Here is a 13,887-nt window from a genome sequence, read left to right as displayed (position 1 = left end):
TTCTCCCAATAATAAATTCCATTTACATCATTGATCTCCACGAGAATATGACAGCTTCATTACAACCCAAAAAAAAAAAAACCACCACCATTCAAGTAACAATCTCTATATAGAATATATAAGCAGTACTACCTACCCACCCCTGCGTTGTTTTCTGGGTAAATCAGTTTTTATGAAACAATGTTCCAAACATCGAAAATTTTAGTCCTATTAACATCATACGGCCTCAATTTATTATGACGGCTCCTTCTCCCGCCATAATAGTTACTGACGGCGATGGACTCCTTTCAAAGGCTGTTATGTGGGGAAAAAGAATAATAGCTCCAGAGTATTTATTTTTTTATATATTAATTATTAGTTATTCTGTGCCTTTCCATGCCAATGATGGGATTACCTCACCCTTTCGAGCGTTATAAATTATAATTTATTTGGTCGTTCGTTTTCTTTCCTTATCGATTAATTATTTTATATTAAATTAATCATAGGAAAAGGAATTTTTTATCCTGTTCTTTGGTTATTCCATTTAGTACTCATCCTTTGGGCGCCATCAAAGATTATTATTGATAAAAACGTAGACAGTTTGAAAATAAGAGGAATTTTTTCTTTTTGAGCATTAAAAGAAAATAATTTATATATGCTTTAATTGTTGATGATGTGATGATGCTTGGCAGGTCTGATGCATGGAGCCAGGGTGGGACCCTTATTATGGGAGGGCTCATGATTCATATACACGCCTTCATGCACTTGATTGGGGCCCTCTTATTTCCTCAATTACCATTGCCGTAACACTGCTAAATCCGTGAGCTCATTGAAATAATATAGTAGTATAACCCATAATTAAAAGCTGGGAAATTAAACAGGCATCCATCATGGAGAAATTAATATATATAATTGATTGATATTGCAGGAACAGAGTATTTTCAGTCTTGACGGCATTAAAGACGGTGCTGGGGAAGTTGGTTCTGTGCTTCTTCACAATTTAATTGCTTTATCTTAGAACTCGGCCATCCAATCCAACCACACAAAAAAAAAAAAAACTAAATAAGGGGGGGCCATGGAAATTGTGAAAACGACAAGGAGATATTTAATGCAGAAAAAAAGTGCCCGGGAGACCCTTCCACCCCGCAGCGCCCACCCGCATCTGCTGCTTCATAATCCCCTCCTTCTTTATCTTTTCCCCTTCCCTCTATTTTTTAAAAATAAATAAAATGATTAATTAAACTTTGTGGAAGAAGACGTTTCCTCGTTTTTCAGCTGTTTGGATCTTCTGACACACCTCATCATAATTTTCCTTTTTAAAATAATGCTTCTCAGCTTCTGATCTGAGCACAGGCCCTTCTCTCTCTCTCTCTCTCTCTGTATCCCCCCAAAAGTTATTGATTTCTCCTTCGTCCATCCAAGGCTGCTTGGCTGCATCAAGTGATTTTGAAATGAGAGGGTCAAATCACAACAAGTTCCTCTGCTTTCATCTATTCCCAGGTACTTCTCTCTCAGACCCAAAAAAAAAAAACCTAAAAGAAAAGCCACCAACAATAAAAAAAAATTTTTTGGGTGCAAACAATAAAAAAGAGAGTTACTAATACGTAGTCTATGTAAAATTCCCCAGTCGCCTGGTGATACGGTCTCATATTTATTTTCCTCCAAGCCCAGAATTGGAAAAAGAAATAAAAAGAAAACCGTAATTTTTGGCGTGGAGAGTGAGTGGATAACGAGCTGAATAAAGATGGGTATCTTTCTCCCAAGTCTTTTTAAGCCCATCTCTCTCTTCAGCTCTTTTTTCCGCTTTTCAGCTGGGGTTGGAGTTGCAGAGATTTGAGTCTGACAGTGAGCTTTCCCCTTTGTGACTGAAGGGACCGATACAATCCCAAACAGAGATAGATAGACAGACAGAGCATATACACACACACACGCACGCGAACAGAGAGGGAGAAAGAGGTTGGGTTTTGATCCATCTATTTCTGCTGCTTTGTTTTCATGTATGCTAGCCATAACTGTATTGCTTTTAGTGGTGAGTCTATGTGCTGGTGTTTGTGTCCCTCTCTTTCAGAAAGAACCCATTTTTCTCTCAGGTTTTGGGTCATTGTAATTCAAATTCTTGTTTCCTCTTGCAGTGCAGGGACGATGATGAAGCACGTGCGCTCTCTATCTCTTATTTCCATCCCACCAGGTACTACTCTACCTCTTCCTTATCATTAACTCATATAAATAATCAATTCCTCTCCTTTTCCTTCTCTCTTCTCTCTGTCCTCCTCCTACCCTCTTCTTACCCTATATCTCCTTCTCCCTTCTTCAACCCTCCCTCTTTACTTCCCTCCCTTTCGATCTCTTGCTTTTCTCCAACTTCTTGGAAACACCGCGATGACCCTCAACCTAACACCATAAAGCTCTTCTGCAACTTTGAAACACATGAATAAGAATTTTATAAATTTCGAACATCTGAGTTCATGACCCTTTGGATCTTTACATGCTTTCGAGGAGAATCCATATCACTTATTCTTCCCGAGCCTTGACTGTTTATTGTTTCTCAGGACTCATTTGAGAAGACCGACTCTGTCACAGTGATATTAAGCGGCGATAATCCCGCTCGTGTTTGATGGAGTAATTCACAAGATTAAAGGTAGATTATACATGGTCTTCAATTTAATTTTAGATGTGCATGCTGTGTCTCCAAAAGAAGAGAGGTAGAGAGATGAGATGAGGGAGACGATTCATGGGTTTGTGAGGTTCGTTTTGGTTGAAGGAGGTCGAGTTTGAGAACCTAACTGACGTGCTCTGTTTCCAGCGAACTAACGAGTAAACAGATCGATGGCGACGTACTTCCATGGTAATTCAGAAATCCAAGCACCCGACGGCGGTCTTCAAACTCTTGTACTCATGAACCCAGGCTACATCCAGTACTCCGACACACCTCCGCCGCAACCATCGCATCCCGGAAACCTTGTCTTCCTCAATTCTGCCAACAACTCGCTCCCTTCCCAAACCCTACAACACGCGCCGCCCTCTCACACCCAACAATTCGTCGGCATCCCTCTCCCCGCTGCTCCTCCCACGACCCCACGCACCACTCCATGCATCCCCATCACGATGTCTCTGCTCTGCATGGATTCGTGCCCCGCATGCAGTACAACCTCTGGAGTACAGTCAACTCCAACGCGGCGGCGAGTGATACCCCACGCTCTCAACGGGGTCTGTCCCTCAGCCTTTCCTCTCAGCAGGCAGGGATGGGGTCTTTCCGGGTCGATCGTGACGTATCACAGGGTCAGGCGCCAACTATGTCAGGGGATGATGTGCGTGCGTCAGGTGGGTCACCGTCTTCGGCTTCCGGAGTTACTAATGGCGTTTCAGGGATTCAGAGCGTGCTTCAGGGCTCTAAGTACTTGAAGGCAGCTCAGGAACTGCTAGACGAGGTCGTGAACGTCAACGATGGGATAAAGAGCGAAATGGCTAAGAAAAGTCGCAGCCAGACAAAGGCGAATAAAGATTCTTCCACGGCGGCGAGTGGAGATGGTTCAGCTGGCGGAGAGGGAAGCGCCAAGCCCAGCTCTGAGCTCACCACTGCGGACAAACAAGATATTCAGATGAAGAAGGCGAAGTTGATCAGCATGCTTGACGAGGTATGTCACCGCAAGTTTTTTTTTTTTTTTTTAAGTTAAAATTTTGAGATTTTCTAACGAAGCCAGGATTTGGGATGTTTAATTAAAGAAATGAAAAACTTTTGACTCAAGTAGTAATCAAAGTTTATTAATGGATCTATAAATATATATATATATATGTAATTGTCTACATTACACTCTTATATTTGATTCAAAATTAATCCTTTTTTGCTGCTACTTGAAGGTGGAGCAGAGGTACAGACAGTATCACCATCAGATGCAGATGGTTAGTTCTTCATTTGAACAAGCTGCAGGGATTGGTTCGGCAAGAACATACACAGCACTAGCACTACAAACGATCTCGAAGCAGTTTCGGTGTTTGAAAGATGCAATAATGGGCCAAATTCGAGCTGCCAACAAGAGCTTAGGAGAGGAAGATTGCTTCGGTACAAAAATGGAAGGCTCGAGGCTTAAATACGTGGACCATCATCTACGCCAACAGCGAGCCCTCCAACAGTTGGGAATGATCCAGCACAATGCTTGGAGACCCCAGAGAGGATTGCCTGAAAGATCTGTTTCTGTTCTTCGCGCTTGGCTCTTCGAGCACTTCCTCCACCCGTAAGCATCTCAAATTCTAACTTCAACTTCCCAATCGAAGATTCTGCTTTTTCTCAACTCTTTCTTGATGCCTCTGGGTTGTTTGATTTCAGTTACCCCAAGGATTCAGACAAACAAATGCTTGCAAAACAAACAGGGCTCACCAGGGGCCAGGTACTTAATAGTCTTGGCTGTTTTGGTCAATTTTTGTCTCTTAATTATAGTATTGATCCTGTTAACCAAGTTTGCAATGATACAGGTCTCGAATTGGTTCATAAATGCGCGAGTCCGATTGTGGAAGCCGATGGTGGAAGAGATGTACTTGGAGGAGATGAAGGAGCAGGAACAGAACGGTGGGGAGGAGAAATCAAGCAAGAGTAGTGAAGATCCTGGCATTAAATCTTCAGCAGCCCCACAAGAGAAATCTCCTGCCTCTGCCACTGAACCCAGAAGCTTCAATTTCAAACAAGACGTTTCCACAAACCCCAACACTCCAACAGTATCAGTGTCTACGCCATCGACATCACCAGTTGGAGCAAATGCCAGAAACCACCCAGCGTTCAGCTTCATGGGGACTTCAGAGCTAGATGGGATCGCACAACCGAGTCCCAAGAAACCAAGGAACCATGAGATTCTGCAGTCCCCAATTAACGTTGATATGAAGCCCGATGATGCAGGGAATGGCCAAATCTCCATGAAATTTGGGGATGAGAGGCAGAGCAGAGATGGGTACTCTTTCATGGGAAATCAGACGAACTTCATTGGAGGATTTGGGCAGTACCCAATTACAGAAATTGATAGGTTTGAGGCAGAGCAATTCACAACAAGGTTCTCAGGTAATAATGGGGTTTCCCTCACCCTTGGTCTTCCCCACTGTGACTCATTATCGGCAGCGACGCATCAAACATTTCTTCCAAACCAGAGCATTCAACTTGGAAGAAGGATGGAGCTGGGTGAACCAAACGAGTTTGGCGGCATAAACACTTCAACTCCTCTCTCTTCGGCTGCATTTGAGAATATCAATATGCAGAACCCCAAGAAGTTTGCTGCCCAATTGTTGCCAGACTTCGTGGCTTGAATAAGACATTAATTAAACAAAGAGACTGGGTTTCTCATAGTATGCTAGGGTGGGGGGATAGCGAAGAATCCATGGCATTGTAAAGAAAGGAGGAAATTTATATTAGTATAGGTTTATAGTTTATACCCTGCAAAAACCATTTGAGTTCTAAGATGGCTAGGCTAGCTTAGGATTTGAGATTATATGGTTGAGGATTTGTATATTATTTTTGTAAGCTTTGAAGATGGGATAGATGGGTTGGTCATGTCATAAAGTTTTTATTTGGGAAAATTTCAAATATATTTTGGTTGGGTGGTACATGTGTTGTGATTACTGATTACCTTTTACTGCGTTGAAGAATTGCCAAGTGAACGTTAAAACTGGCCTCCTATAAAACCATTCCACGCGAAACGAACCAGTGATCGTTCAGAAGAAGAATTAGAAGTTACAGAGGCGCGGAGGTGCGACCATATGTTAGTTGCAAGATGATTGTGATTATTATTACAAAAGTTGAAGCTACTAGATGTAAGGATAGAATATAGTCAGTGCAATTAGGATTGACTCCTCAGAAGGATACAGCGTTCTTAGCTTTCTAAGTACTAGTGTCACTGAATATTTAAATAATAACAATAAAATTATGAGCATAAATTGACGTAATCCATCGGTAAGTAGTAAGCACTCGTATCTCTTTTTTCGGTCTAGTCTTTACTTGCCTGTACTAATAAGCAATAAAGTCAACAAAGACCCTTTAAAAGTCTAGGGACACTTTGGTTGTCCCCTCATCTCAGGCGCGAGTCCCTGGCCAGAAGCCTTCTAAATCCAATATGAACATCCGAGCTGCCAATTATGAGGAATCCCCCCCCCCCCCAAAAAAAAGTATCACTCACTTTAATCATGAACAAGAACACATATATAACTAGTCCTAAAGCAATCTGCATATAAACTACATGCTGCGAAAAAAACAAAACAAGACAAAACACGAATACACGAGCACGCGTAGATATCCATGATCCTGCGTAGCTCTAGTTGTTTGATTAGCATATACCGCGTCCGATTCTGATACGGGCCGGGGGCAGGACAGAACAGGACAAAGTTCAAATTGGAGTTAACTAATGATGTAAAGGATAATGATCTTGCATAAAGGATAAGCACAAGCAAGCTTCCCTTATTCAAAGATTTCTGCTTCGGCTAAAGCGTATGGGGGTTTAATGGTATAATAATTGCTGTTACTTAATACAATAAAATACCATAATTATCTCCTGCATAAACGTGGTGACTTAATTTACGGACAAAAGTCAAACCGTGTGCCTCTTTTTTTAACACCTTTATTGACTTTGGCCTCCTAATGTGCATTGGTCATTTCATTTCATTAATTTAATAACAGAACTGGGTCCTGACGTTTTTTTTGGGTTTAATAGACCGGTGGTAAGCCTTTGACGCAGTCTCAAATAGATAGAACAGCCCAGACGAATTAACAAAACTAGGACAATTGCGAGATCCAACAGGTCAAACATACATCAATGGCGTCGCCCAGAAACGATGTAGTCGTCTCTTTGCAACTTGGTACGAGTAACACCATGCTTCAAATATTCCTGTCGGGTCTGAATACAAAACACATTCAATTCCGAACTCCTAATCATTCAGTCGATCAGAAATGCTATATAATCTGCAATTTCTCTCTTTCAGTGCTCACTTAGAATAGTGAATTGTGAGTACTGTAATTCATCTGAATGTCTCCTAGTGGGTTAGTCCGGGAGCTGAGTTTTACGGTACTCCACGACGTAAACACCCATCATTTTTTTTTTTTTGCCAACCTAGTTCATCAGAACTTTGCTTCGACTACATATGGATCCGACCCGTGTTGCGCACCTGGTTATGGTGGGTGAGTCTCCTAACGGGGATTTCTGCATACGTTGAGGCTCGAACTCGAGACCTCGCTTAAGCGGTACCAAATCGCTTACCATTTGGACTAACCTTCGTTGGTAACACCCATCATTTTAACACACCGAGCACAACGGCATGCTCTTTTTTGTCTTTCTCCCAATAACACAAGCGGATGACAAGGATATTGGGCTCAGGCCCACAACAGAAAATTCGCCCTTGTGTGATGATGTCTAACTGCATAGGAGCGGCCCATAGACCCAATCAACCTTTAAAATTAGAGTTGCATATTAATCTGAGCATATTGGGCTCAACAAAGGTGCTTATTGGTATAAATCATGCGGTAATCCAAAAAATAATAATAAAGAATCTAATTAGATTTTGTTTCATTTTTTATTATTAATTTATCTGTTTCCTGGTCGTAATTATAATCTATGGATTTAATATTTTGCTCTTTTTGTGTTTGTTTCTGGGTTGAAATGTTCTTCTATTAGTGGGCCTGAGTTCTTTTCTATTATTTCTGTGATTAGATTGTCCTTTTGCCATCGTTAAGTATCTGTTAATAAAATTTCAGGGTACCGTTATCTTTCCAGCCAAACAAAACGCTAGATTCATCAACTACCCTGATATAACAGTTTTCCAAGATGTATACAGCATATATCTTGCTAAACAGCGAGGCCTCCAGCATATTTATGAAAATAGAAGAAACATTGAGCAAATGCTCATGTTCAACCTCCGATGCCAACTAGGAGAAGTAAAAAAGACACGTATAAGTTGAAGCTACGTTTTCAAGGTATAGATAGAAAGTATGCATAATTATAATATTTAGACAAGTTTCAAAAGAATGCGACGTAGAATTAGCATTAAGGCAGTTTGGACCATATATGAAATATGACACTCAGATCAATTGCGGACCCATGCATGCGATGATGCTGAGGTTTATATATATTCGATCAGACTAAAATCAAACGAATGTGTTCTACGATGGATTGGGATCATGTTTGTTACGAGATGGAGAGTTGAACATAATGAGGGTGGACCGTGAAAATCAGAAACGTGACGACCACTAAATTGTCAAACTCATTCCTTTTGATCGCACAAATAACAAAGCAACGCACCGGCTTCAATGTTTTTCAAAAAGTTGACTGAAACCTATAAAAAGCAAGTTAGGAGTAGAGAAGTCGCCGGTAATGGAAGGGTCACGACGATGATGAGGATTGGACGAGTTTGAAGTGGGTGTTGTGGGGACTCCCAAATTAATGAGCAGAGGGATCGATTGCAAACAGACAACAACGTTGACTTGGAATTACGAATCATAAGAAACAAATGGGAAGAATATTACGATGCCACGGGATTCAAATGACGACCAGCCGGCATTGTTGGCCGATCTAGATCCATCTCATAATCCCTCCCTGCACGCCATGATCTCACTTTGCAAATATTTTCCCCATTTCTCTACCTGCGTATATCTATGAAAATAATTCAAAAGGTTAATTAATGTGATGTTTTAAAGTTTGAATGTTGAAGTTAGTATACTTTAGTTCGAATGAGTAATCGTGATAGTTAAATTTGTCGCTTTCATATATATATTTGTAATTATTCATAGAATTGTGATGTGATCATCAGTTATTACTTACTTAAAATGGAATCATACCTCCTGACAATTCGCTCGCTCGCTCGCTCGCTTTTTTGTCGCACAGTTATCCCCAATAATCTAAGTGTATATTACGGCATTTAGTTTGTTTCATTAATATTCAACTCATGACTGGTTTGTTAATTTATTTTCGGACCCTACTAGAGTGGGAAGGGAAATTGGAAATAATAAACAACATATATATGCGCGCGCGCACACAGAGTTGGCCAAAAAACACACACACACACACACACAAAATCACTACATACATGTAAATGATCATTTATACATGTATATTATTTAGAGGAAAGCTCATTATTTATAGCGAACACTCTTGTCTCAAATACTACATCTAGTCCTTAATATAAGACTTTATTTGACTCTTATTTTAGTCCTAAATATAAAATTTTAATTCACTTTATCTTTCGTATTTATCTATTTTTTTAAAGATAATCTTTTTAATAATAGTATTTCTAACCAATAAACTTAATTAGTAAAGATATTTTAGGAAAGACAACACTTATTTATTAAATAACTCATTTAATTTATTTCTTTAATTTATTCAAATTAGTCAACTAGCTCTTATGTTTAGAAACGGAGATAGAAACTTATATAACGGCTGAGATAAAACAAATTGCATACGCGGATAAGGCAGTTGAGAATAGCATATGTTATTGTAATATTAATGTTTCAAACCCTACAAGAAGAAGGAGGAGGAGGAGATTAATCAACTGAAGAGGGATTAAGTAAGCGTATGGGTTTGGGCAGTAGAAGCAGGTTCAAAGAATATCAGAAAGAGTTAGGATGATATTTCACCCAAAGAAAGAAAGAAAGGAAGAAAGGAAGAAAGGGTTAGGATGACGAGTGGGATTGCGCGTATAATCGATGTGAGTAAACTTGCCCGTTTACTTGGGTCTTCCCTTTTGACTGGAAGTGGAATTTCATCTCCTCACGTGACTACACACGTTAATTAATCAATTTTCAAAAAAGAAAAAAACATAGCACAATTCACATTGTCTCAATAAGTCTCTTGTTCCTAGTTCTTAGTTCTTTTCCCATCCATAGCTCTGCTCTGCCTGTCTTGTTCGCTATACAGGCAGTAAATTATTGCCCTCTATGATGTCTATAATAATTGCCCCTCCCTTTTGAATTCCCACTATCAAATATATATTAATTGAAGCACCTCTCATCTTGGAAACTCTTTTTCAATATGTGACAGTTTGCTTTCACAATAACACACAGATTAGATATATATCGACCATGCATGCTCACTCTACTAAGGCATAAATGTTATCGTACTGTGTTGGATCAGTTGTATATGTCAACATTTTGTTTTCAAAAGAGTACAACGCGTTTAATTAGCATTATATACTAGAGAGAGTAGCGAGACATTCTGCAGAGAAGATTGTGATCTCGTTATGTATCTTCCACAAAACTGAGGCTGAGAATCCGTAGAAAGTAATTTCATGACTGCTATCCGCGGGATCAGATGTGCCAATAATTAATTACTATCTCCGGTTCTAATTATAAGACATTGTTTGTGGACTATAAATGAGATCTTATAATTAGGACCCGAGGTAGTATTTTCTTATTAAAAATTGTAACTACGAGAAACAGGAGATTAATTAATTAGTCAGAAAGGAAAAAGGGAAAAAGATGCTGTCTGGTTATTTGTCAATAATTTAAATACAGTCGAGGGGGTAAGCGGCAGAGAGAAAATCAAAGTTGTGTACACATGGTGCGTCAAACAATTGGGAATAATATACATAACAAAGGTCCCTGAAATGTGATACACAGGTATTCTAATCTGTATGTAGATCGGAATAATAACATGAGAAAATGAAGTCTTGCGTGGTAACAACTTAAACAATGCATGTGACCAGATTCTCCAAAAACATATCCACACCACACAAATATATAGTGCTGATCAAAACGTTCAACACAAAACCATTTATGGAGAGCGGAGTTTGACGGCACACACACACACACACACTCTAAAGTTACAATTACAAATAATATTAAATGGGCTTAATTAAGGATACTGTAGAAGCCTGGGAGGTCATTGTTCCCACTACTTCACTTGTCCCATTGGAAGAGCCAAGAAGATGAAAGTGTCGCTGTGTATGGGTCGACATAAACAAAACTACCCTACAATTCCGTGTGCCTCAAAGTAGGCTTTTTCTCTTACTTTGACCGCCGAACGGTCCCTACCTTGGAGCGTAGAGCATTCTGGATCGACGACCTCTTGAATTCTTGCACGTCACTTTTATATATTCTTTATATCTCTCCTCTCTTCTCCAACACTATAACCTTGTTCTTTATGTCTGTCTCCCTCATTAGTTTGTCAAATAGCCGCATTCTCTTACTACTACTTCTCCTTCTTCATTTCACACCCAACCTCCTTAGCTTCCTTCTCATATATCCCTCCACCCTCCTTCTCGTCATAACTGATCACGCTTTAACTAGTTCTTGGTTTCATTCATTCACTTTTGATATAGGGACATGGATCAAGTTGAGATTCCTGAGTATTTCATTTGCCCCATATCCCTCCAAATCATGAAAGATCCCGTTACTGCCGTTACAGGCATCACTTACGATCGTGAAAGCATCGAACGCTGGCTCTTCACCGCCAAGAACACAACATGCCCTGTCACCAAACAGACTCTGCCGTTAGACTCTGACCTGACCCCCAACCACACCCTTCGCCGCCTCATCCAGGCTTGGTGCTCTCAGAATGCCTCCCTCGGCGTCGATCGCATCCCCACACCCAAGCCTCCCCTCGACAAATTTCAGGTCCTCAAGATCCTCTCCCACCTTCGCAGCCCTCATTTGTATCTCAAGGCTCTCAGACAGTTAGAACTGCTCGCCGCCGAGAACGAGAGGAATAAGAAGTGTTTGGCGGAGGCTGGTGTTCCCAAAGCCATGGTCATGTTCGTTTTGGATTGTTTCCAGAAACGACGGATCCGCGAGGGCCTCGAAGAGGCTCTCAGTTTGTTGCAGTTTGTTAAAGTTCCGCCGGAAGAAATCAAGCTGCTTCTGCAGCAAAATGACCAGGTATTGTATTCTGTCACGTGGGTTTTAGGCTGTGAAATAATGGAGAACTCTGTGACTCTCAAGTCCCACGCGATTACGGTGCTCAAAACGATCATCCAGAAGGCCAGCTCCGGCGTTATGGAGAGGCTGAAACCTGAGTTCTTTAAAACAGTCATGCGAGTCCTACGAAATGGAATAACCCTACAAGGGATGAACGCTGGCCTGAAAGTTCTTTTAGAAGCTTGTCCGTGGGCAAGAAATCGCCAGCTGATGGTGGAGGCTGGTGCAGTTCATGAGTTAATTGAGATTGAACTGGGGACGCCGGAGAAGAGAACGACGGAGCTCATATTAGGAATACAGTTTCATCTTTGTTCTTGTGCGAGTGGGAGAGCACAGTTCGTGAGCCACAGAGGCGGCATTGCGGTGTTGACGGAGAGAATATTGAAGGTCTCGCCGACGGCCGATGAAAGAGCCATATTTGTGCTGTCACTGGTATCAAAGTCATGTGCCTCGCAAATAGTAATCCAAGAGATGGTCCAGCTTGGGACTTTGTCAAAACTTTGCATGTTGCTTCAGGCCGATCATCCTTCGTATCTAAAAGAAAAGGCAATGGAGATACTCAAATCGCATTCTGAGGTTTGGAAGAACTCCCCTTGCTTTCCTGCATCTTTTAACGCAAGTTTGCCCAGATGAATATACAATGAAACTATTAATAATGCCTTCAATTTCGAGCCAAGTGATTCAAGATTTTCAATTTTTAATCGTAAATTAACTACTCCTCCGGTCCTAATTATAAGACCCAATTGACTTATTTGAGGAGATTAAGGAAGTAAGTTAAGTTGGTTATTTATAATAAATAAGTGTTGTTATTCCTAAAATATTCTTGCTAATTAAGTATATTGGCTAAAACTATCATTATTAGAAGGATTATCTTGGAAAAAAATGCATAAATCTAAAAGAGAAAATGGATTGGGTCTTATAATTAGGACTAAATAAAAAGTCAAATTAGGTCTTATAATAAAGACCGGAGGAGTATATCATATCTACAGAGCTTTCTTGTGTGCAAAACCTCCGAAAATTAAAGCACGGAGAGTTGGAGACAAAGAGAGTGATCACCATCATTTATGCACAACTATTATATTCCTCCGTGATTATTCAATACAAGATCTAATTAACTAATTTGAATGAATTAAAAATATTAGTTAAATTAGTTACTATAATATATTTTTTCTAAACCATCATAAGCATATTTTTAAAGTTTTTTTCTTCTCTTACTTGATTATTATTAGGAGAATGACAATGAGATTAATTTGAAATAAATATGTAAAATAGATCTTACATATAAGATCAATAGCAACTCTTCAATTAGATCCTCTGAGAATCAGATGAGTACTTTTTTATACTCAGCTCAAAAACTCAGAATTTACATCTTGTCCTTTAGTCTTCAATTTAATAGCTCTATCTAGCACTATTGATCCCAGATCATGTTATATCCTTCAAAACATGGATGTGTATAGTTAATTATATACATATGTAAGATAAATCGTTTATAAGAGATTTTTTCTTTAGATAATCAAAATATAAATTTTATATCAAGGCAGTAACACATAAGATGCCGTGATTCTTGTTCTTAGTTTTGTTTCTTCTGTATTTTCGGCGCCGAAGAGAAAGCAGTCATAGGGTTTTATTATTATGCATGCGTATGGAGCCTGATGAATATAGATTTCATTGTTAGTTATATTATTTAATTACACGGTCAAATATTGACTTGATTTTTTTTATAGATACATCATATATAAATTGAAATCCTACTAATATACACGTCGGCTTGCTTGCCACAGGAGATAGAGATCAGCTAGTGTCCGTATTCAATATAAAAATGCTTTTAAATTAAAGACCAAACCATAATTTTAAAATTATTTTTACAATATACTATGTAAATCGAATTAAATTACATAACTTTTTTTTATGCGCCACATGCTTCTCAAAATAGAATATATTAATCGTTAAAAAATATCAATATGTAAATCAAGCCATTGATGTTATGTTGCATCAATGTGTGTGTGTGTCCAAATTTTAAAATTAAATGATTT

At 39.5% G+C, this 13,887-nt stretch overlaps 2 protein-coding genes across 2 annotated transcripts; both read left to right on the top strand.

Moving 5' to 3' along the window:
• Positions 1-1,668: 1,668 nt before the first annotated feature.
• Positions 1,669-5,565, top strand: LOC114734174 (BEL1-like homeodomain protein 1). Its single transcript, XM_028921725.1, is given in 8 exon segments — positions 1,669-1,935; positions 2,112-2,167; positions 2,529-2,617; positions 2,783-3,039; positions 3,042-3,614; positions 3,838-4,211; positions 4,304-4,364; positions 4,450-5,565. Coding segments are annotated over 5 exon segments (2,061 nt in total). The 5' UTR covers positions 1,669-1,935; positions 2,112-2,167; positions 2,529-2,617; positions 2,783-2,805; the 3' UTR covers positions 5,269-5,565.
• Positions 5,566-11,111: 5,546 nt separating this feature from the next.
• Positions 11,112-12,519, top strand: LOC114734255 (E3 ubiquitin-protein ligase PUB24-like). The gene has a single exon (XM_028921839.1). It carries the CDS (start codon positions 11,264-11,266, stop codon positions 12,485-12,487), a length of 1,224 nt encoding a protein of 407 aa, XP_028777672.1. The 5' UTR covers positions 11,112-11,263; the 3' UTR covers positions 12,488-12,519.
• Positions 12,520-13,887: the final 1,368 nt, after the last annotated feature.

Source organism: Neltuma alba, unplaced genomic scaffold (genome assembly GCF_004799145.2).
Source record: "Neltuma alba isolate B1F8T4 unplaced genomic scaffold, ASM479914v2 tig00013081_pilon, whole genome shotgun sequence".
NCBI lineage: Eukaryota > Viridiplantae > Streptophyta > Magnoliopsida > Fabales > Fabaceae > Neltuma > Neltuma alba.
This window is presented reverse-complemented; position numbering and strand designations above follow the sequence as displayed.

Bases quoted from the DNA above. Each gene is read 5' to 3' on its own strand.
- LOC114734255 (XM_028921839.1), top strand. From the start codon at position 11,264: ATGGATCAAGTTGAGATTCCTGAGTATTTCATTTGCCCCATATCCCTC.